This window comes from Bolinopsis microptera, chromosome 3 (genome assembly GCF_026151205.1).
Source record: "Bolinopsis microptera isolate Bmic1 chromosome 3, MBARI_Bmic_1.0, whole genome shotgun sequence".
Lineage (NCBI taxonomy): Eukaryota > Metazoa > Ctenophora > Tentaculata > Lobata > Bolinopsidae > Bolinopsis > Bolinopsis microptera.
This window is the reverse complement of record NC_087074.1, coordinates 9654674-9678424: the sequence shown is the minus strand read 5'-3', so window position 1 is coordinate 9678424 and position 23751 is coordinate 9654674. Positions and strand designations below refer to the sequence as shown.

At 40.5% G+C, this 23751-nt stretch overlaps 4 protein-coding genes across 4 annotated transcripts in view; 2 read left to right on the top strand and 2 right to left on the bottom strand.

Moving 5' to 3' along the window:
- The window catches only part of LOC134812277 (dTDP-D-glucose 4,6-dehydratase-like), a 263853-nt gene that overhangs the window by 90126 nt on the left and 149976 nt on the right, over positions 1–23751 (bottom strand). The gene's annotated exons all lie outside the window — the stretch shown is intronic.
- The window catches only part of LOC134813165 (cation-independent mannose-6-phosphate receptor-like), a 53051-nt gene that overhangs the window by 16054 nt on the left and 13246 nt on the right, over positions 1–23751 (bottom strand). The window contains exons 12-28 of the mRNA XM_063820851.1: positions 22815–23017; positions 16511–16649; positions 16269–16380; positions 15958–16069; positions 10862–11012; positions 10466–10633; positions 9347–9473; positions 9059–9220; positions 8603–8854; positions 8263–8424; positions 7687–7850; positions 7312–7435; positions 7018–7125; positions 6720–6857; positions 6324–6460; positions 5911–6098; positions 5525–5666 (exon numbers count right to left, since the gene is read on the bottom strand). Of these exons, the coding sequence (XP_063676921.1) occupies positions 5525–5666; positions 5911–6098; positions 6324–6460; positions 6720–6857; positions 7018–7125; positions 7312–7435; positions 7687–7850; positions 8263–8424; positions 8603–8854; positions 9059–9220; positions 9347–9473; positions 10466–10633; positions 10862–11012; positions 15958–16069; positions 16269–16380; positions 16511–16649; positions 22815–23017 (2589 nt within the window). The remainder of the gene's footprint in view (positions 1–5524; positions 5667–5910; positions 6099–6323; positions 6461–6719; positions 6858–7017; positions 7126–7311; positions 7436–7686; positions 7851–8262; positions 8425–8602; positions 8855–9058; positions 9221–9346; positions 9474–10465; positions 10634–10861; positions 11013–15957; positions 16070–16268; positions 16381–16510; positions 16650–22814; positions 23018–23751) is intronic.
- Positions 1258–4700, top strand: LOC134813068 (putative transporter svop-1). The gene has a single exon (XM_063820744.1). The coding sequence runs from the start codon at positions 1330–1332 to the stop codon at positions 2764–2766; it is 1437 nt and encodes a 478-aa protein (XP_063676814.1). The 5' UTR covers positions 1258–1329; the 3' UTR covers positions 2767–4700.
- LOC134813066 (tripartite motif-containing protein 2-like) lies at positions 12451–14781 on the top strand. Its single transcript, XM_063820742.1, has one exon. It carries the CDS (start codon positions 12522–12524, stop codon positions 14553–14555), a length of 2034 nt encoding a protein of 677 aa, XP_063676812.1. The 5' UTR covers positions 12451–12521; the 3' UTR covers positions 14556–14781.

The following is a 23751-nucleotide window of genomic DNA, read 5'->3' as shown; positions in this document are numbered from 1 at the left end:
ACCCTCTTTTTAAAACAATTATTGTAAGTATGAAATTCGATGTTTTATCAATGAACCTTGCTATCTGATAATAATAATAATAAACTGTCTGTTTATTGTTTTTCCTGATTACATAAATCTGATAGACCGAATAACGGCCGAATGCCAATGGTGCAAAAACTTGCGGTGAAAGGTCAATAGTGCAATTCCGCAGCCATAATAAAACGTCTGTCTTAATAAACCCCAGAACCAGGTATGCAGGCAAACCCTCAACCCTGCGTCTTGGTAGTGTCCCATGACAGGAGCGAAAATAAACAGAATGCATATTATTATATTATTATAATTACAAAAGGTATTAATATTATTATAGTCTAGAGAAGTGAAGAAACAAATAGGCACAGGGCAATTTGTTGAAAAGAAACAATTGTGCCATCTTTTAAAGATTATAATTGCGTTTCATTGAATCTGATAAAACAAGTGCCTGAAATATGAGCTCTGAATGAAACATTTCCCATGAGGTTATGAAAGAAACTAACGGCGTTGTGTACATAGTGTATAAAGTGCAAACTCATATCAAAGGTCCGATCCCGGTCTAATGTCTTTACACTCATAATAACAGGCCTGTAGTTATATGAGCCAAATGACCTGGATGTGACTAATATACTTCTTTCTTCCGTTTGGTTTGTAGTGGTTGCTGGTTGTAGGCTGTAGATAAAGTTGACTGAAAGATTTCAACTAAGTTTAGTATTAATGTCTGATTTTTTGGTTTTATTTTCAACGCTTTGTTGTCTGCATTCTTCAAGCAGGAGCCCGTATAACTCTGAAGTGGTATCAAAAGACAACGATATTTAAGAGTGCAGAATTTGTAAGCTCCTTCATGTTTGCACTACTGCAATATGTATCTGTTGCCATTTTACTGACACCACGAAATCTAGTTCGACAGCCGAAGTTTTCTTGTCGAACTTTAGTACGTGTCGAACTAGAGTCCAGGTAGCGCAGTCTAGTTCGACTGAGTCGAACTTTAGGGATTGTCGAACAACAGTACGTGTGAAACTAGATTGCGTGTCGAACTAGAGTACGTGTACCGATGTATAGTAGTGTAACTACTGTCGAGTATTCCTTTTACTTCTCTAACTTATCTTTCCCTCATAGAAATCACATAATGTTCATCAATTAGTGGTAAAATACATTTATGCTCACTGTTCGTCTTTATTATGTTAGTTCCTTGATATAGTTGCCTCGTATCTTGTAACACAACATTTTGATCGTTACATTCTACGATTTGACATCTTAAATTGGCTGATGCTCAACTTTTAACCAGCACAGGCAGATATATAAAGTTAAACAAAGATGGAAGAAGACGAAACAAAGGAAATCACAACCGATGGAGACATCACCAGCACCGAATATGGGTCAACCTCACAAGCGTCGGGTGAAAAGCTGCTTGAACTAAACGAGATCTATGAAGTGATAGGAGTTGGTCCGTCGCAGTATCTGTGCTGGCTCTTGGTGATGCTAGTGGCGTACACCGACTACGCTGAACTGACTTTAATTTCAGTGATCATGCCTTCTTTGAGGTGTCAGTGGGAACTAACTTCAACTTTTGAAACAGCTATCACCATGGCGGTATACGGGTCCTACGCACTGTTTGCTGTTCTGTTTGGAAAAGTTGCCGACAAATACGGAAGGAAAACTGTGATTCAATGGTCCACACTTTTCTTGTTATTAGCAGCAATTAGTGGCGCCTTATCACCAAATAAATGGGTCTTTCTTGCGACTAGGTTCGTGACTGGTTCATGCGTCGGTATCAATCTCAGCTGCATAGCCTGCTACACCACAGAGTTTGCTGAAAGCAAGTATCGAGCCTTCGGTATCCTAGTGTTTTGTTTAGCGAATTTGGGTGGTGTAGGAGCAGTCAGCGGAGTGGCATTTATATTCTTACAGAATGTTGGATGGCATTGGTTAATCATTATTGTCTCACTTCCTGCAGTCCCTGCTTTAATCTTGATTCTTGCTCTTCCCGAATCCCCTCGATTCCTTTGTGTCAGTGGACAGCAGGACAAAGCTATGAAAGCTGTCAGGACCATGGCCAAGCTTAACGGAAAAGAGTTACAAGAAAACATTCAAATGACTTGTTTTGTTGATGAGGAATTGGGGTCATACACCAAGATCTCGAACAAGGACAACAGAAAGTCAACCATCGCCCTCTCCGTCATGTACTTCTGCAACATTTTCATCGAGTTTGGCCTGATAGTGTGGCTACCCCTCATGTACAGTGCTAACATGTGTGGAGCAGCTCAATCACCACGACACAAATGCCAAAGCCTGACACAAGATGATCTGTTGAAGTTAACGATCGCCACTGGAGGAGGTCTTTTGGGTGCAATAGCGGCCATGATTTTAGCACAGTGCATTGGCCGGCTCAAACCGTTAAGAGTGGCAAGTTTCATCATGTTGCTATCAATAGCAACAATGTTTGTGTGTGTTAATGAATCATTCACTTTTGCAACAACAATGATCGCTAAAATTGTCGAGGCCTTTGTAAATACCACAATTTGGATCATGATACCAGAAAGTTTCCCCACTTGCATCCGATCTACAGCAACTGGTTTCATTAACGGGTGTGGAAAAATAGGGGGCGTTCTCGGGACGGCGTGTGTCTATTTATTGTTCTATGTGAGCCCCTACTCTGTGGTTGGTACCTTTCTTTTCTGTTCTTTTGTTGGATTTGTAGGGACAATGATGTACGATAGGGAGACTAAGTATGAGATTCTACAGGAGACGTAATAAAACCTTTTAGAGACTGTAGCGAGTTTTAACTTGACAAAATTATAGGAATGTGTATTGTGGGACAAACTGCCTGTTATAGAAATTTGGGACAAAAAGTTAAATTTGAAAGTGGGGCTTTGGATGATTCAGAATTCAATGTTATTAATTTGTGAGATGTTTTATGATATCAATTAGAGGAGGGGACGCCATCAATGCCCATGCCCATTTAATGAAAAGTCGAGGAATAAATGGGCAAAATGGTCATCATTTTCATCATTTTCGGTCAAAACCGAAAATAAATATTCCTGATGCCATGTTCCATATAGCTAGTTACTTAAATTAGAGGACGGTGAAAAAGATGGTGATGCTTATTTTTATAGTAACGTAAGTTTAACCTGTTTTTGAGCCGATTCCCATCGATACCCATTTGACCAAAAATTGAGAAAAAATGGGGTCGCCTCCTTCCTCCCCCACTTAGGATGTTGCTTGATAGATTACCAATAACATTAATAAATGTTCCATACTTAATTGGTCGTTATTGAGTCGTTAAATGGGTAAACCATGTTCCTTGCTGTTCAGCTTGTTTTCCCTTCATAGAAACTTTTCAGGAGCACAAGAATGGGTCAGTTAAAAACTGTAAAAACTTCTTAACAATGTAATTATTTAGTCAATAATTCTATAATTGAAAATTTAGCTGTCAAAAGAGGTTAAACAAAGCGCGTGATTTTGTTTTGTATAGTAACTGGACAATGGACGTCGGTAATAGTGTACTTAATCAAACTGGTTTTAATTGTAAAACACTCAACTCTAAATAATAGGGTAAATAATAGCCTTAAATAATAGCCTTAAATAATAGCCTTAAATAATAGCCTTAAATAATAGCCTTAAATAATAGCATAAAATAATAGCCTTAAATAATAGCCTTAAATAATAGCCTTAAATAATAGCCTTAAATAATAGCCTTAAATAATAGCCTTAAATAATAGCCTTAAATAATAGCCTTAAATAATAGCCTTAAATAATAGCCTTAAATAATAGCCTTAAATAATAGCCTTAATAAAGCCTAAAAGCGGCTTCATCAAGACAAACTGTTAATAAGATGGATCATAAACGATTCTGTAAACGCAATCAGTGGAGGAGATAAACCACATTATTGATTTCCCCCATTATTTCATCACTTAGAAGTAAAGAAGCCGCAGAGTTTCACAATACTTAAAGTTAAAAATATACTTTGAAGTTCATTTCCGTCGTGATTACTAGCCAGTTTGCGGAGGGGAGCTCACGCTCTCAAACAATTTTGTGGTCCTAATGATGAGAACTACCGTTTCAGTAACTCTTAAAAACGCTGTCTCTGCAATTTAATATAGACAGTTAACACACTGGTTATGTCACTAGTTACTAGTTACACACTGGTTACGCCTGCTAATACATTGTTTATTGTTAGTTAAATTTGTTTAACTTGATTAACTTCTCAAATTAAGATGTTGTTCAATTTATAAATTCTTTACATTCATAACGATAAGGCGTTGAAATCCACGATAACAGGTTTTCCAAACAAGAGTTTGGCACGCTAAATTGAATAAAGTAAGATCTAACAAGTTTAAAGTTGATCCCAAGAAATTGAGTTTGAACAGGACAACATTATACAGCTATAATCCCATGTCACACTAACAGATTCAATTTTCCCCATTTTGCTCCCACTTAACCCGCTTAGTCCAACATCCTAAATCAGCTCATTTGCCCAGTTTCGTTTCTTTATTGACTAGAACTCACAGTTTCACCTTCTGAAATCTAAATTTTGTGCCGTCATGAAGTTTAAGAATTTACGTAAAGCAGTTGCGCAAGGTGGGCGGAGCTTGTTACCGACCAAGGAGGCAGGTAATAAAGAAATGCAGGCTGGAACCAGTTCTAGAAGAGATTCAAACGAAGGCTGAAAAACAGAGGATAGCTCAGTACACAACTGACTTGATTCGTGCCGATGCCACCATAGCTTTAGGTAGAACTGAACCAACAAGGATATTCGTTCGGGTGTTAGGAAATTGGGAAGATTGTTTATTGTTGGTTAGCGAATCTGAGACTTGATTTTGTTTTTATCACCAATCTGTAATCTGTATACTTAGAGTTGTTAATGAGCTTAGAGAAAACCTCAGCTATCTTAAAGACCTAACTCTATTTCAGCTATTGACGTAAAACAAACATGCAAAGAAGTGAAGGACTGTCTCTCAGAGCTACTGTTAGATTACGACGAGTACACCTTTCATTCTACAACAATCAACAACTACTGTGAATCATTAGAAGAAAGTGCGGAGGCGATATCATTACAGTTTGACCATGGGTCTGAGGAGAAGTATCTATAGCACAGTAAAGTGGGCGAGGAGACAAACCATCAGCCACAACTAACTGTACTTCAGCAAAGAGATGACACGACATTTGGGGTTTTTTCGTGTAGTGGCAGCGTGTAAGGCTTGAAAACGAGAGGTTTTGAGTTCAAGCCTCACCATGTACATTGTACAGTAAAACCCTCGAGGGGAAGGAATTAATGGACACAGTAAATGGAGGCTTGACATAGTGTGGATGCAAGCGTGCTTTTCTGCCAACACTTTCGCAAAACTCCGCGGGAAATCGGGGAAATGTTTGATATTGTTGAAAATGTGAATATTGTTGAAAATGTAGATATTGTTAATTAATGAAGTGTGGATATAAGTGAAACAAAGAACATTTTTGATACTATTAAAAATGATGATATTGTTGACATTGTTGAAAGCGTGCAACTTACCACATTATCTTCTGCGTCACATAGGAAGGTAATGATAGTCATGTAAGGTAGTCCACTCTCAGGACACAGGTCTGCACCTCTGTACTTGAGTTTCAGGCTGGAGTCTTCGTACACGAGAACCGCCGTGGAAACGTCACCTATGCTGAATGAAACGGACGTGAGGTTCAACTTAAGTGCAGTTTCATTTGAAAATGTGGTTATAATTGATTAAATATAACCTTCTGATTGGTTACGTGGCTGCTGTTCAGTCAAATCTACTAATCAGTAAGAAATAAAATTCTGTTTTAATTATACTCTTGTCAATACTCAAATTTTCATAATTCATAAAATATCAACTGTTCAAATTTTAAAATCAAAGTTTTCGAGAAATTTTTGTTCCATCTCACCTGACTCCCTGACCCACTCCATTTCTCATGCAGACAGCAGAGTTAGAGGAGCAGGGAGAGGGTGAGTTTATCCCTCTGCAAGCGTTTATAGTGAAGGTAAAGTTATTGTGGGTAGCGTAGTAGTTGCCACGTGTTAATGCTAGAGCTGAAATGTCGTATCCAGCAACCTCGCACTGTGATAACACTTCCTGTGGTTAGATGAGGTTCAGAGGACAAAACTTGGAATAATCTTTTGATTATTCATTATTCTGACCAAACACGTTATTACTTTCAGTCAGAAAAAAATGACATGTAAATCGTTTTCAAGATTTCCATCTCAGTGAGTCAGACAGTCCGTTATACATTTTCTAACAATGTAAATGCACAGAATAGAACACCATGAAAGATAATCCACTTGTCTAAGGACATCAAACCTTATCGCAAGGAAGGCCGGAAAAAGCGAAAGCCTCGTAAACACAGTGAGAAGTTTCCTCTATCTGGTCAATCTCCACCTCAACATCGGACAAACTGTGATCACAAACCATCTTTATTTTGGTCTCTCTGATGTCACCTGGGATACTGTGTGTTAGCAAAATAACATCTAATTACTTAATCACTTAATCACTTAGTCACTTAATAATTTAATAATTTAATCATTCAATCATTTAATCATTTAATCACTTAATCATTTATAATCATTCAATTATTGAATCATTAACTCTGCATTTGACCCGGAATCTGGTTCTCGGTTGACCCATTTAAAAAACATTACTTTTAGTCTCCCATTCCTTAAAAACACACACTCACCTCTACTGCAAACAAACACTCACCTCTACTGCAAACGTCACCATTCAGGTAAGTCAGTATGATAACACCGTTACTGTACGTTAAGGTCTGGTTAACATGTCCGTTATCTTTCTGAGCGTCCGTTACTGTTGATCCTTGACAGGAACCAGAGGTCGTGGCATCTGAATAATACAAGTTACTGTAAGAGCTGCTATAATGTGGAGACAATAAAAGTTATTATAAAACGAATAAGGTTTAATTGATTCTGAAACACGAAACAAAACCTCCAAAAAAGGAAAGTGAAAGAGAAAGTGAAAGAGAAAGTGTTTACGATTGACCTACCATTACATGGTGTACGGAGAGGGGTACAGAAGGCGTATGTGTAGGTGTGTTCATCAATTGTGGAACTGTAATCTCTGTTAGATAACTTCCACAGGTCGTACGTTACACCTTTAAATAATGGGATAGTGTAATTCTTTATTTTCTTGGACAAGGAACATGTAACATTAATCAGAAAAGAAACTGAACAAAAGTACATTGAGGAAGGCAAAAGAGAGCTACGCGATTGAATATATTCACTTGATTTTGTTAGAAAAGTTTCTTAAAAAATTTTCTTAAAGTTTTCTTAAAGTTTACCAGTGACTGGGTTAGTGACAGTGCAGTTGTCCCCGGTAGCGTAAGCAGCAGGACATGCATGCAGTGATCTCCATTCTACAGTCACTTGACAGGCCTCCTCATTCAGCGTTATTGTGGGCAGACTCTGAGCAAATAGATACAATATCAATAAAATTCACAAACAATAATCAGTGATTGTTTATTATTGTGAGGAGACTCTAAAACAATCTGTGATCGTTAAGTTTTCATCTTTAAGAATAAACAAGTCATTCAAATTAATTGCACCACGCGATATTGGTGACATTTAAATCTCATATCCATACTCTGAAGAGATTATGGTCTGTCAATTGAATAATTTAACGAAATAAACAGTCTCTAAAAACCCACAAGACCAACCTCAGATTGTGGTTCGCAAGTGAAGATGATGTTGGTAGTCCAACGTTTATCCCCGGAGGTCCCACACTTATCTCCGTGGTAGTAAGTGAGCTGTATTGTGCCATCCTCCACTACACTAGGTTCCCCTGATACTCTACCTAAACTAACTTTGGTGCTGCCTGAGTCTGAGGACAGTTATTGTTGGGTTAATGTTAACTTGACAAGATAGGTCGGGGCGGCCGAGAGGGTTGAAACCAAAAAAGTCTCCATTCACATTTAATGTATTATATTCTATAGTATCCATGTGACATTATCTGATGTGGATATGTTTTGAGAGTGTGTTCTCAATATTTTACATCATCTCCATATATAAAATAATAATATATGCGTTATAGTCTTATAAGTTATAACTGCGATAACAGATACTACCTGGACAACACATTGTGGTATACTGTTTTGAGGAACTGAAGAGCCAAACTTAATATAAAGTTAATTTCTATATTCCTTTAAATTGATCTCAATGTGGAGCCCGTGTGTGTGTGTCTCAATGTGGAGCCCGTATGTGTATGCACAGTGGGGCACCACTGTCTCACTGACCTTCCGTATACTGACCTTCAATATAACAGATCCCTGAATTATCCCCACACACCGAACTAACACCACACACGTTAAGAGAGTAGACCCTGTTGTTTGTGTCCCGGATTGTCCAGTCTGTGTCCCGACGTAGTACGCTCAGGTCGTACTCTTTAAGTGAATCGTCTGGAGAGGGGGAGGTTGTTTGGAGGCATATGGGAGTTTCAATACTTGGAAATTAGGCAAATTAAAGTTAGTCGATTCTCAAAAGACAGGTCATGAGGTCAAATGATAGCAATATGTTATACTAAAAAAGCTTTAAAAGTTATAAGTGTCAGAAGCAGGTAGCACTTGATATACTAACCTATAACCCGGCACTTAGGTTGCTCTGGAGGACACGCCGCAGCTAGTTCCCACTCAAAATGGTAGACACAAGCCTCAGCATCCCTGTTGATATACCGGGGAGTTCCCACCGGTACCTCACGGTTACACAGCATGGTTATCTGGGTGGACTTGTACTGGGCCCAGTCCTTGTTCTCCACACACCGGTCTCCACCAGTGTAGGACAGGGTGAAGATGTTGTTCTCTAGAGAGAGACTGGAGGTAGCAGCGTCACCTGTAGGGGGTGATATGGTGAGTGATTAGTAGGGGGAGGGAGGACACTGTTGATGATGTGATGGCTATTTTGTGGCTTACAATAATCACAACTATCTCGAATCAAAATGGCTATTTCCTAGTTTTGGACTAGTTCTGAACCATGAAATCAGGATAATTTACAGTGAGATATAAGAGATTGATAATAAAACCCCCGTTTTCTCACCAATAGAGAGATAGTTGCCATTGACAACCTCACACGAAGCAGCATCCTTATTCTCCAGCCCACAACCGTCAGCCAGGGACCCACAAACATGTACTTTGAAGTGGGAGTTAACGTTCGAGAACTCGTAGTCCTCCGTCAGATACGAGAAATCGTACGTGATCCCTGGAAAGAGTTCAGTTAACCCGAACATTCTACAACGCGGCCTAAAAAAGTTGGAATATTATGATGGTTATGACCGGTACTACTTGAAATTATTGTTTATGAATACCAAACAAAAAAGGTAAGTACCTGTATCAGGGTGAGTAATGGAACAGTTGTGAGTAGCGACCTTCTCCTGAATACACCCATAAGGACTTGCTACCTCCACTATGTACATACACATATCATCGTTAAAGAACGCTGACTGTATCACTGACTGAAACGTAAAGTATAGTTTGTTAGCTGTAAAAAAGGTATTATCACTGACTGAAAAGGGTGTTTTCCCTATTTCTGAGTAGGGACCTTTTTGTTGGCAGTAACACGTTGTTGGGAGGTCTACATTTAGGGAATGTAAACCCGATGATAGAATACACAATATTATAGTGAACATTGCATACAAAATACAAGTATGCACGCATTTACACGGAATCGCAGTTTCATGTACATTACACAGCACATCAAGCGTCATGACTCTTGTACTCGTGTATTAAATTTCAATCTTATCGACTTTGCTCAGCACAAAAGTAGAGAACTGGCAGCGCAGACACCTGAAGATACTCTAATCTGTCTTGGTAATCTGTCTTTGATAAAAGTGAAATACGACACGTTTTGCAGGCAACGATTTTATTTCGGGCGCCCATGGGTGCGCGAAATTAGAAAACACGAAGATGATGGTAATATTGCAATGTAACAATGTGTAGGCGATGAACCAAAATGCCGAAATGTACTCATAATCAATAAATTACAGAATCTTCGCTACATCAGGTTTATAGTATTAGCGTACACCAATAAGTAGGATACCGGAGAATTATAACTATAACAGTACAATGCATTACCTTATATTGAGGAACAACGAGCCATTTTATTTGGTGTGTTATGAGCAATGCAACAATGGTTACTCTCAAAGTTCAAACATCAAACAATAGCCAATACACTACATAAGACACTGCGAAACAGAGCTGCTAACAAGGCACTGACTGGATTGTTAGCAGATCACGTGACACACTCCGGAAGGAGGGATAGAGTTATATATCCTTGCGGATTTTAGAGGAAATCAGAGGATCTTCCAGAGAGATATGTTGTCATTCAATAAAATTAAGGTAATGGAAATTTCTAAAACTTCTGAATACTGTTAACAAAGCCCCTACATCAAAAAGCCCCTACATCAAAAAGCGAATAAATTGCTACAATTTCCACAACTCCAGTTACCTGAGGCTGTTTAGCACAGGAGTACTCAACACGTGTGGAGGCCCGGAGACTCTTATCACTACAAACTCTATCTCCGTTCACATAGTTCTCAGTCAGGATACCATCTTCTATAGTCAGGTCAGAAGCTGCTCTACCCAGATTTGTAGCTACTTTCACTCCGTTTCTCTCCTGGGATTGAGTGGGTTGTAGTTTTTAGAATTTTGATGACGTAAAAAATGTGAGAAACTTAGAAAATCTGGCCGCTTAAAGTTTTAATAAAGAAAAAAATTTACTAGAGGCCAGCTTTTCACGGCTGTGGTACTGGTATGTAGTATACTAGGTGCCGTTATATTATGTAAATTAATAAAAATGTAAGTAACTTTTGAACAAATTGAGATAAGCGGTTGGTAAACTGACCACAACAGCACAGACTCCAGCAGTATGATCACACCCCTCCGTACCAGCCTGGACCTGCCCACAAGGTCTCATGTACAGTGCTGTCTGTGCTCCATCTACCAGACCAGCCCACTCCAGGCTACCTGCATCGTACAGGGGCGACAGGTCGAAACTGAAATTTATATTTGTAAAGTATATTTTTGAGAGCTTTACGATATTCTTTTATACAAGAGGTTACATAGTATCTATACTAATAATCTCAATAAATGTGTGTGTCTGTCTGTCTGTAATTTACGAATGGTTAAATCAAGAAAACGGTAAGAGATAAGAGACTGGTTCTTTCGGTATAGTGCCGACAAAACTCTGACGAAGCCAAATGATTAAGGTTTTTCAAATCGGTCGGTGATAAGTGGTTTAATTGATCATTTTGGGTCATTTTGTGACCCAAATGTGATACTAAAGTGTCTCACGTGCTCTCCCTCTCTCTCCGGGCCCAAAACAGATTTGCTATATAATTAGGTAATTTGGCAGGGGACCTCAAGATTGCTTATCAAGTATTACTATCAGATACGTGAGGGGCATTCAGAATTAAATTGCGGTGTGTATGGACTGAGCGAGTTCATACTTTTGCACCGTATTAGCTACGAAAATGTAATGAGGTTTTTAGAATATAATAAGCGGGTTTATACTTTTTCATTTCAACTGCGATAGTGAAGTCCCAGACGTAGGCACGGGTTACACTAATTAGTAGATAGTATGGTACTAACATTGGTAGCAAGTGCATAGTATCCAGTTGAGTATTGAATATTCTACCGATTAACTAGTCAATTGACCATTCAAATGACGTCGACTTCTCATATCGTGACGAAATAATTACAGAAATTATGATTAACATATTTTCATTAATTATTCGCCGAAAAGTCATGCTTAACTTTACTTGTAAAACGGTGAGAAAACGTAACTTATTAACAAATCACAGCTGACTAACCGAGCAATACAAATAACATGTGATTTTAACAAGCAGATGATGGAGAAAGTTCATCGACCAGTGCCCGTCAGAGGATGCTCACATGTTAATACAGTCCACGTGACTTATAATCATATCACGTGACGGAGTCAGCCACACATTTTATCAAATTTATCTAGTCGTTAAATGTTTTCTGTTATGTGTCTTTTAATAGCAATTGTGTTTTATTGTGTTTTTAACAACGGCCGGTCATATGATGCGGATGATTGCTATTTCTTGATTATTTGTGATTAGCTTTTCCAATACGATATTTGTGTCTCGCATAGCTTGCTCTTTGGATTATTGAATCAGGAATCAACCGCAAATCCGGTGCGGTCCGGTAATTCCATCATAACGTTTTTTGCACTTGTCCGATCCTAATAGTTTCATTATTTGCCGAAAATCTGGTTTAATTCGGTCCAGCTGCAACCGTCGGATTTTTCTTTCAGATTCGGTTATGCAAAAGGCGGTCTACGTTTTTAAATATTCGTCCAAGCACATATTATATTGAATTGATATCATTTTTCATTTTTCGGGTTTTATTGCAATAAAATATCGTTAGAAGAATCTTTAAAACTACATCGGTTTCTGAACTAAAAGTTTTGACAAGGTGTTAGGCAAAAGGCAAACGATTCGAAGATAAAAACTACTACCAAGAAAAACAGAAAACATAGCATGGCTAACAGGAGTGGAGGAAGTCTGGCTAACCAAATAGAAGCTGAGCTGATTTGTGTTGTCTGCCAGGAACGTTACACCTCACCCCGAGTCCTGCCATGTCAACACAGTTTCTGCGAGTCCTGCCTGTCCATGGCCCACCTCGCCAGGGAACACCGCGGCCGTCTCCTACCCTGCCCGACATGCCGCGCCGTGGCTGTCATACCGGATAACGGTATCCAGGGATTCCCCGTGAACTTCGCACTGAACAATCTAGTACAGATCCTGGTGTCAACAGAGAACGAAGTGAGGAGAACACCTCAGAGTCTGTGTAGTCTCCACGAAAACAGGAAGATAACCATGTACTGCTGTGACTGTGAGGTGACCACGTGCAGCAAGTGCGCAGCCACCTCCCATGCTCAGCACCACACCGAGATAATTTTGGACGTGGTGGATTCTGAGCGGGAGGCTCTTCAGGCAAAACTGGACGAAATGGAAAAAGTTCTGGATGGCTCGGACGCAGAACTCAACATAGTTAATGAGATGTTGGAGAAAATAACAAAGCAGACCGAAGCTGCGATCATCACGATAACTAAGGAAGCAGAGAAAGTCATTGATGAGGTGAACAAAAAGAAAGTCGGTCTTGTCAGTCAAGTTAATGCTCTCAAGATGGGACAAACGGAAAGGATATCCAGTTTCAAAGACGATCTGAAAGGCTGGTCGAAGAAAAGGCGGGAAATAAAACAGGCGCTTGGAAACGTTCTGAAAACTGAGGACGACGTGGCGTTTTTACAGGGGGCGTCAGAAATTAGAGGAGATTTAAAGGCCAGAGACAAAAGTAGTACTCTTAGCGAGCTTAACTCAGAAACAGTTGATAAATGGATAAACTTTGAACCAGCTGACAATCTAGCGATTCAAGTTGATTGCCTTGACATGGGGGAAGTGAAGCTGATCAAGGAGGAACCAGTTGGGACTAACGCTGTCATAAACAGCAACAGCAGAGTCAACACTGCTCGGCGGCACAGAAGACGGAACACGGCTGGAAACAGTCGGGATACCGAACAAGAGACCCCACTACAGATCAACTTGGAGCGGTTCACCGAGGAAAACGCCGTGATTATCCGCTACACCGACCAGAGACGAGCTGGGAGGAGGGATCAGGCCTCAGCTAACGCTCCCCGCATCAGAGCAATCCATCAGATAGGATCCTGTGGAACCAACCTCGGAGATTTCTTCCACCCATGTGGGATGTCTCAGCTGTCTAATGGACATCTGGTTGTAGCTGACCAGAGGAACAACAGAGTGCAGATTCTTGAGGAGAACGGGAGTTTTGTACAGATGTTTGGAAACGAAGGGACTGGGATAAGAGAGTTTAAATCTCCTGGAGATATAGCTGTTGACGGAGAAGATAACATCTACGTGCTTGACACAAGGAATGATAGGATTCAAGTCTTCACAGCTGATGGGCGGTACAAGAAGATAATCGGGGGTATCGGAACTGGACAGGGAAAGTTCTGCAAACCTCAAGCGATCACCATCGCAGCAACAGGTGAGATCCTGGTAGCTGATTCAGGGAACAATCGAGTTCAGGTTCTGTCTCCGGACGGGAGATTTAGCCACTCATTCGGGAGGGAAGGATCGGGAGAGGGTGAGTTTATGGAGCCTTGTGGAGTGGCTATTTCTGGTACGGACGTGTTTGTCTGTGATCATCACAGTCACCGGATCCAGGTATTCAGACTCACCGGAGAGTTCAAGTCAACATTCGGATCGTTCGGATCAGAGCACGGGCAACTCAGTTACCCGAGTAGTGTCGCGGTGGATCCCAATGGATCTGTTATTGTGTCCGAGTACGGGAATGATAGACTGTCGGTGTTTGACAGTGTGGGGAGGTTCAAGATGTGTTTTGGAAATGAGGGAAATGATTTGGGGCAGTTTCTGTCCCCGAATGGAGTGTCTATTTGTTCCCCGGACGCTAACCAGAGAAGCACAAATGTGAAGTTTTATGTTTGTGATGCTTGGAACCACAGACTACAAATGTGTGATATGATTTGTTAGACAGGAAAGTTTTTTTCTTTCTAATCAGATCAGAAGAAGGAATTTTAGAGAAGATAGTTTAGTTCCTTTTTGTACATTTTTAAAAAGTGTTCAAAGATACTTGAAGATTTAACAGTACTGATACTGTTTTTTTTGCAGTATTTATTATATGTATATTGTATATTTTGTACATAACATTGTTAAATTATTTAATCCTTGATTACTTTGGCAAATTTTATAAAAATTAGATTTTATTGTTTCTCTGATGAATCGAAATACATCCGATATAAATAGTGCTTTCTGGTCAGGTTTATTCGACCAATGGTGTGGTTGGGATTTGATATGGAAACTGGAGGGATCAACCATTGGTCCTACCTTGATAAATTATTTGCTCGGGTAAAATATATTCGCAATATGCCTAAAATTCATAAGTTGATCATCCACTGCACTGCTTTCAATGACAGTTGCTCAACTGCCTTCTACACAAGTCTTCGCATTGAAGAGCGGGGCGGGTATATTAATATACTGTATATATACAGTATATATACAGTATATATACAGTATATATACAGTATATATACAGTATATAGACAGTATATATACATTATACAGTATATATACTGTATATTATATATACTGTATATATACTGTATATATACTGTATATATAATCTGCCCTTCCAACATTACAATTTAGTTATTGCTAACACTGCGTTCATTAGATAGGCCACCAAGAAGACGAAATCAGTCGAACGTTTTATTTTGGATGAAAAAATATTGATAAGGTGATCGTGTAATAATTAAATCATTGTGCGGGACAACATAAGAGGTGTACATCTTCTAAATATTGTACGGGATGACTGTATGGAGCTAGCTACTCAGCTAGCTACTCAGCTTCACATTACTTATTGTAAAGTTGATGTCACTGTGTAATGGTTTAGTAAGCTATTCAGTATTTAGTGCACTCCTGTAATTCTCAGTGCTGATCAAGAAACGTTTCAATAGGACCCACACTCTAAAACTGGAGAAGATCAACTGGTGGTCCTGCCTTGTTAAGTTATTTGTACGGGTGAAATATTATATTCGCAATATATGCCTAAAATTCATAAGTTGGTCATCCACTGCCTTCAATGTCAGTTCCTTGACTGCCTTCGACACTATATGTAAATAAGATAAGCTACTATTTTTGTTGAGCAGGAAATACCCAAATTTTTCGTCGCCCAAACAATCCCGAATTTCCTGCCCAAATTTTTGGTACTCAAAAGTTTTGACACACTAAAGTATCTGAAATATAGCGTACAATATAATAAAAGGACTAAGACCTATATTCATAGCGTAACACAATGCAACACCAAGTGACACCGAGTAACACCGTGTGACACCATCTAACACCATCTAACACCATCTAACACCATGCAACTAACCTGTGAGATCCGTTGTTAACAGCACACTCCATAGGATACATAGGGCAGGCAGCGGGGTCTGTCCAGATAACATAGTAGGTACAATTACCAACTGGAACAGCTGTAACACTCTCTGAAATATAATTACTATCACGTGGATTGCTAATGAGCGGAACACGTGGTGGAATCAATTATCATGTGGTTGTTAAATGAGCACGGGTTATTCAGATCCTAAGGTGACCTTTAAACCCTGTGTAAAACTAAAATGTACAGCGAGATTTGCAACACGAACTGCCAAGACTAGAGGTCAGTTTTTAAAAACGTTGACTAACTTTTAGCAGGATCTGATTCGCACATAAACTCGACCAGAGTTCGGTAGTCCTGACCCGCCTGACAATTTGCTCCGTTCATTCCTATAGCTAGTTGTCGGTTGGAGAAATGAAGCTGAAAATATGATAGAAGTTAGATGGTGAAACATGGAAAAAATTCCTCTCAGCTAAGAAAAAGTTATTTTAAATTTGCTCCAAAAAACAAAAGAAGATCTATCTCCAAAACAAAATTCCACATCACGAACCTTGCTGCTGGAGAGGTCCCCCTTGCTGGTGTACCCCAAGACGGTACCATCAGACCGACAGGCACTAACACCCTGACCACACGTTGTTTCAGACAAACTACCACAAATCTGGAGTGAAAGGGTAGTGCCGTCCAGAAGTCTGAGGAAGTGATAGACTTAAACTACAATTGTGGACTTAACATCATCATTAACTTTCATATATTTTGATATTTTTGATAATAATTTTTCGATAATTAGCCCGAGCCTGTATTGGAATCTAACTGTTTCAGAATATTTCGAACACAAACTTTAATACTTTTAACAAGTTACTATATATAAATAGGTATAATATATCAAATAATTTGAGAGAGCGATATAACAGACTACAGAGTCAATAATCAATATGGGAAGTAGGTCAAAGACCGACCACCGCTTAAGAGCCGTTTAAGAGCCGTTTAAGAGCCGTTTAAGAACCGCTTAAGAGCCGCTTAAGAACCGTTTAAGAACCGGCTAAGAACCGGCTAAGAACCGCTTAAGAACCGGTTAAGAACCGGTTAAGAGCCGGTTAAGAGCCGGTTTAGAGCCGGTCAAGAGCCGATGAGCGGCCGCTTAAGAACCGTCTAAGGACCGCTTAAGAACCGCTTAAGAACCGTTGAAGAACCGCCTCTAAAACTGCATTTAAACAACCTAAGAACCAACTTAGAGCCGTTTAAGAACCGCTTAAGAACCGTCTAAGGACCGCTTAAGAACCGCTTAAGAACCGTTGAAGAACCGCCTCTAAAACTGCATTTAAACAACCTAAGAACCAACTTAGAGCCGTTTAAGAACCGGTTAAGAACCGTCTAAGGACCGCTTAAGAACCGGTTAAGAACCGCCTATAGAAAACAGATTTATAAATCTACTAATAAACTTAGAGCCGTTTAAGAACCGGTTAAGAACCGGATAAGAACCGGCTCTTAACCGGTTAAGAACCGTTGAAGAACCGTCTCTAAAACTACATGTAAACACCCTACACCCGGCCCAGCACATTTGAACTCCCCCGCTCCTTCTCTTGTCTTTACCCTCGCTCCCGGCCCAGCACCACTCCACTCCCCTGCTCCCTCTCTTGTCTTTACCCCCGCTCCCGGCCCCAGCGCCTCTCCACTCCCCTGCTCCCTCTTTTGTCTTTACTCCCGCTCCCCACCCAGCACCTCTCCACTCCCCTGCTCCCTCTCTTGTCTTTACCCTCGCTCCCGACCCAGCACCTCTCCACTCCCCTGCTCCCTCTCTTGTCTTTTCCCTCGCTCCCGGCCCAGCACCACTCCACTCCCTTGCTCCCTCTTTTGTCTTTACTCCCGCTCCCAGCCCAGCACCTCTTCACTCCCCTGCTCCCTCTCGTCTTTACCCCCGCTCCCGGCCCCAGCGCCTCTCCACTCCCCTGCTCCCTCTCTTGTATTTACCCCCGCTCCCGGCCCCAGCATCTCTCCACTCCCCTGCTCCCTCTCGTGTCTTTACCCCCACTCCCGTCCCAGCACCTCTCCACTCCCCTCCCTCCCCATTTTAGACTAGGTTAGTAGTTTTTGACGTACGTAACAATGTTGGCAATAGCACCTCACTTTTGTTATAATTGTATTGCTATTAGCATCTCGCCTGACGGCTCGACCCAATATCGCGATGCAAATCACAATATTTCATGATGCATGTCTTATAGTGCGCAGATGCAATTATTAAGACTTCAATTTTGTTAGAATTTCAATTTATTTCGAATCAATAGGCGAAATTTCATAGGTAGATTAATAAATTACATAAATGATTAATCGAATAGTAATAGTCGATCAATTATTGTCTGAGATACAACGTTGAATTACAAAACGAGTTTAATGTACAGATAAATTAAAATATTATATCAATCCATTCAGTACTTCGCTATCACACGTTATAACTATGCAAACAGTCTTTTCATCAAAAGTGGTAGTTCTCTGTTGAAAAGTCTCCGGCAATCAGGATCAGAGCGAGTGAGACCGTGTTTTCTCATCCACATAAACTCGTAGAGTGCGATAGCAAGAGCTTTTCCGTCATTTCTCACCCGTCCATGGCCTCTCTTCACGTGCCGCTTCGTATGAAACCACGTCCCTTCAATCGTGTTCGTATGGGCTCCCGTCAGTGGATCTACAAAATTCCGGCTGTGGTTGACATCGTAGTGAGTATATCCAGGATGTTCAAGAGGAAGGTATCCTTTCCATTTATCGGTGATAATTGTTGTTCCAGGTCGGACAAACCGAAGGATTAACAGGCAGAGTGTGTTACGGTCTCTCTTGTTGTTAGGACATTCCACTAGGAAACATTCGTTAGATCCTCTTGCTACACCGCCTAACACCCACTTTCCTGTTACTCGTCTCCCACGGTTGTACTTTCTTTTGCCGAATTTTGACTCGTCAATTTCTACTATCTGTCCAGGACCTCCGATCATCACGTCACCAGAGAACAAGTCTTCCGCCATGCACTGTCTGATAGCTTTAAAGAATCCCCGGACTTTCTTAGGATCCATAGAGAGGGTAACTGCAGCTTGGCAGACGCTGCTAAAGGTACAGTAGAGCCAAAGTAGGTGTAGAAACTTCATAGCAGGTATCTGTTTCCTGGCCAGGAGGGAGTCAGTGCGGATGGACACGAAGTGAGCTCCACCAGGGCATCGCCTATCATTGAAGGGAGCAGCACTCAAACCAGTTTAAACTAAGGATATATTATTTCGCAGACAAAATTGTAGCGTAGGTATTGTTAATTTTAACGTGGAAGAATAGCGGATTGATTATGGTATGATTAAATTTAAAATATCTCGGGATGAAAAGTTTGGGCCTCATAAACCGCGCACGAAGGGTGGGGGAGGGTGGCAGTGTAGCACTTCTCGGTGGTTAACGCTAAAAATTAACTCACCTTGGTCGTGGTTGAATAAAGTTTTCCTCGATTGGAAATTTGGAAAATTTGAAAAAAAAAGTTTTTGCTCAAAATGATTGGAATCACATGAAACATGCAGAAATACAATTTTTAGAAAAACTTTGATTTTTTTTTTCATTTTGAAAATTTTGGGACCACGGTTGATAATCGGGCCGCGATGTTCTGGCCCACTCTGTATAAATGAAAGCATATTGAGGTGTTTTGTAGTGCAGCAAGGTATTATCGTGGCCTGTGTTACCAGTTAGACCAATATATTTGGGTCATGGATTCGCGGTTTTGAGGCACAAATATTTCCTTCCAAAATCCGCGAAACAGGGGGGTCTTATTGCATATTACGGTTTTAAGTTACCTTATCGGTGCAGAGTTTTAACCGGAGAACTTTTAACCGGAAAACTTTTGGCTGGAAAATTTTCTACCGCCCGATGAATTTCTATGATTTTGGCTGTCAGCATTTCTTAGTTATACTCATCATGTTATTAACATGTTTTATTTCAATAAAATTAAAACTTAGAAATCCAACTCAATTTTCATCGAAAATTCGCTAAAAAATCTTATTTGCTAATTATTGACCTATTTTTGCAAAATCGAGATTGAGGCAAACTTTTCAACGGAAAATTTTCCACCGATAAGGTATTCATACTCTTATAGTCGGGTATTCTATACCCTAAATAGTACATAATAGCAATGCTTCGCGACGTGTTGGCATACCCTAACGCTATTATTTGAGAGAACCAGTAACCGACCGGGGTTTAAGATTTGGCCGGGATTAGCATTTTTTAGCCGCGGCCGGGATTTGGCCGGGAGCAGGATTTTGCCGGGGCCGGGATATTTGGCCGGGATTTCTAGAATTTTTATGGTATAATATGTTAATTAGTGTTGCTTCAGTACTCAATTGATTATACTTTACAACATGCTTTTCAAAATGTATACATGAATGATCAACGATAAACTAAAATTTCAATCCTTCGATTAATTTTTTAAATTTCGGGCTTTGGCAGAGCCAATTTTTATCACAAACTCCAGAATTACCGAGCTATTTTTTGTAAAAAATCCCGGCTAAATTCCCGGTCAAAATGGAAAAATTGGCCGGGGCCGGGATTAAAATCACAATCCCGGCGCCGGGATCCCGTTCGGACACTGGAGAGAACTTTGGGTTAACCCAAAATAGTTTCAAATTACCGGGTTAATTGAGCTAAGCGTATTGTAACATAATTGTCGCGTGATAGGATACGAGATCCAGTGTTAATATGATATCACTGTACCGATTAGCAAGATACACCTAATGATAGGTATTGAATCAGATCACATTCGCGTTGACGAAAACGGTATGTCGTGCTGTGATTACATTTTAGAAAGTGATCTGATGACAAGATCTGACACCATCTTGTTGTATGCATCCAGCACTCCAGCTACTTGACAATAACAAGCTATGGGATACTATAAATATATGACCACCGTGGTTCTGTTCATTCGTTCACTCTGCTATCTACAACAACTACTACATCCTCTACTACAGATAACTTCAACTCCTATACTATGGTGGGAACAAGACGAAATCCTAACTCAAGAGCACGGCGTGTTCCTCCCCCTATATGCCAGCACTGCGGCACTTCTGGACACATATCCGACCTCTGTTCCAGAACCTACTACACATCTACGATGCCAGCCTTTTCTTGCGGCAACTGCCTGAAGGAGATTGTTTCCTGTAACTCCGACGATCATCCTCGCTTTGATGTTACTGTGAGGATTATCAACTGTCCAGCGCACAAGACTACTACAGCTAGACCCCCACCCACTGGATTACGACCAACTTCCATTGCAGCCTCCTCCGTGGCTACGGGAACGAACACCTCTGATAACACTCCATCAACCTCCTCAACATCCGCAGCTCCACCTCCCTACAGTTCTAGCCCTCCTACCAACTCTGCTGCTTCAGCCCCTCTACCCCCTCTACAGCCTGCTCCGCAACGTGGCCCACCTGGCCTCCAGAGACGAGGGACGAGAACAAGGACACCTCTTCCTCTACAAGTCTACTCTGATTTCTACTCATCTGTGGTGGACACGATGCATCGAACTGGATGCGGCCTATACGAAGCCCTCGACAGTATCAACGTGAAGCGTGGCTTCTGGAGGAACGTCAGACCCATCGCTGAAGCCCTCCTGGTGTCTCCTACACGATTTAAGGAGACGCTACGACACCACGGTAGCACTCTCAACCTGAAGCGTGCCAAGACCTTGGCGGCAGCAGTCCTCAACACCACTTCCGGACAACAGAAGCTGAAGACCTTGAACATAGATGGGGTGGCATTGGTACCCTTGGCGGGATACTGATTTATCTGTAAACTCATTCTGTAATTTAACATTGTAATTGATTTAACACAGTAATTGATGTACATTATAACTATTACTTCAATTTATTCATGAAATATCGTCTATTCATTCTTAACCAATTGTAAATCTGAAAATTAACATATTAAAAGTCTGAAATTTACGGGAGAATTTTTGTCTACAAACTTCTCACTGTTTACTTGTTTAGCAATCGTGTAGGGTGTTTAGAGACGGTTCTACAACGGTTCTTAACCGGTTAAGAGCCGCGCCGGTTCTTATCCGGCTCTAGGTTGATAAGTAGATTTATAAATCTGTTTTCTATAGGCGGTTCTTAACCGGTTAAGAGCCGGTTCTTATCCGGTTCTTAACCGGTTCTTAAACGGCTCTAAGTTTATTAGTAGATTTATAAATCTGTTTTCTATAGGCGGTTCTTAACCGGTTAAGAGCCGGTTCTTATCCGGTTCTTAACCGGTTCTTAAACGGCTCTAAGTTTATTAGTAGATTTATAAATCTGTTTTCTATAGGCGGTTCTTAACCGGTTCTTAAGCGGCCGCTCATCGGCTCTTAACCGGCTCTTAACCGGCTCTTAACCGGCTCTTAACCGGTTCTTAAGCGGTTCTTAAGCAGTTTTAGAGGCGGTTCTTCAACGGTTCTTAAGCGGTTCTTAAGCGGTCCTTAGACGGTTCTTAAGCGGCCGCTCATCGGCTCTTAACCGGCTCTTAACCGGCTCTTAACCGGCTCTTAACCGGTTCTTAAGCGGTTCTTAAGCGGTTCTTAGCCGGTTCTTAGCCGGTTCTTAAACGGTTCTTAAGCGGCTCTTAAGCGGTTCTTAAACGGCTCTTAAACGGCTCTTAAACGGCTCTTAAGCGGTGGTCGCTGTTTGCCCTATTAGCCATCAATATATTTAATGTTGCCATGGGATCAGGGGTGACAAGCCCGCTAATTTTACTTAACTATAAAACAAGAACTAGGCTAATCTAAAACAAGAACTACACTAATGTTACATCTAACTGTGTTAAATAACTGCTCAGAAGGAATATCAAGGAAACACACTAATCTAACTCACGTCATATCGTGAGCCTCAGCCGCTAAACCAGTCACATCAAACGTGAGACCAGTCACCTCATCCTTGATCTTGCACTGGTTACCAGTAATGGAGTGACTGGGACACGCGTAGGCTGTCTCCCACACACTAACATAGTTGCATGGGTCGTCGGAGAGGAGTTGGGGTGCTGTTTCCACTGCTCCTTGCTTACATGTCAACTCAACCTGGGGGATTGTTAGTCTAGGTTACCAGGTTACCAGGTTACCAGGTTACCAGGTTATAGGAACTTCATATTAGGTGTCAGCATTTGAGTCAGACTCATCAACATGTTTTGAATGATTAATGTATAGGTTGTACGACTAAATTGAGAGAACCTTACAAGATGTTCTCCAAATTAAATCTACTAATTTAAAAAACAAAAAATATCTCCATCAGGATCTTCAGTATCTAGAAAAGTTCATAACATACAGAAAACAGATCCAAAAGATGTGTGACAGAACGTTTCTTAGCAAAGTGTCGGTTGAACCTAAAAATCCGTACATTCTTAATTATAATAATTAATAACAAGGAATGGTGGTATGAAGGTATGGAGATAGTATCATCCTCATTAGATCATCGGAGATCATAGCTACATTACTATGTCAAATCAATTTGGTTTGGACACATAGTAAGACAGCACAAATATAGGTGAATTCTTCGTATATTTACATCACTAGCCTATAAAAATAAAATTAGGTTAGACTAATGAAAGCAATTTAAAAGTTAACAACTTGAAAATTCGAACAGATTTTAATCTGAAACTTTACTAAAGAGCTCAATGTGCTAGGTAGAATGGACAACAGAGCATAACAGATTATTCAGCGAGTAACTACAATCCTATTTAACCCAAAAATATTAGTTCTAAATTTTGAAATAAGAATGCTCTCTTCTCTATCAAGTGCTGTTGGTCGGACTTTTC

Coding starts and splice junctions, on each gene's coding strand:
- LOC134813068 (XM_063820744.1), top strand. CDS start 1,330: ATGGAAGAAGACGAAACAAAGGAAATCACAACCGATGGAGACATCACC.
- LOC134813066 (XM_063820742.1), top strand. CDS start 12,522: ATGGCTAACAGGAGTGGAGGAAGTCTGGCTAACCAAATAGAAGCTGAG.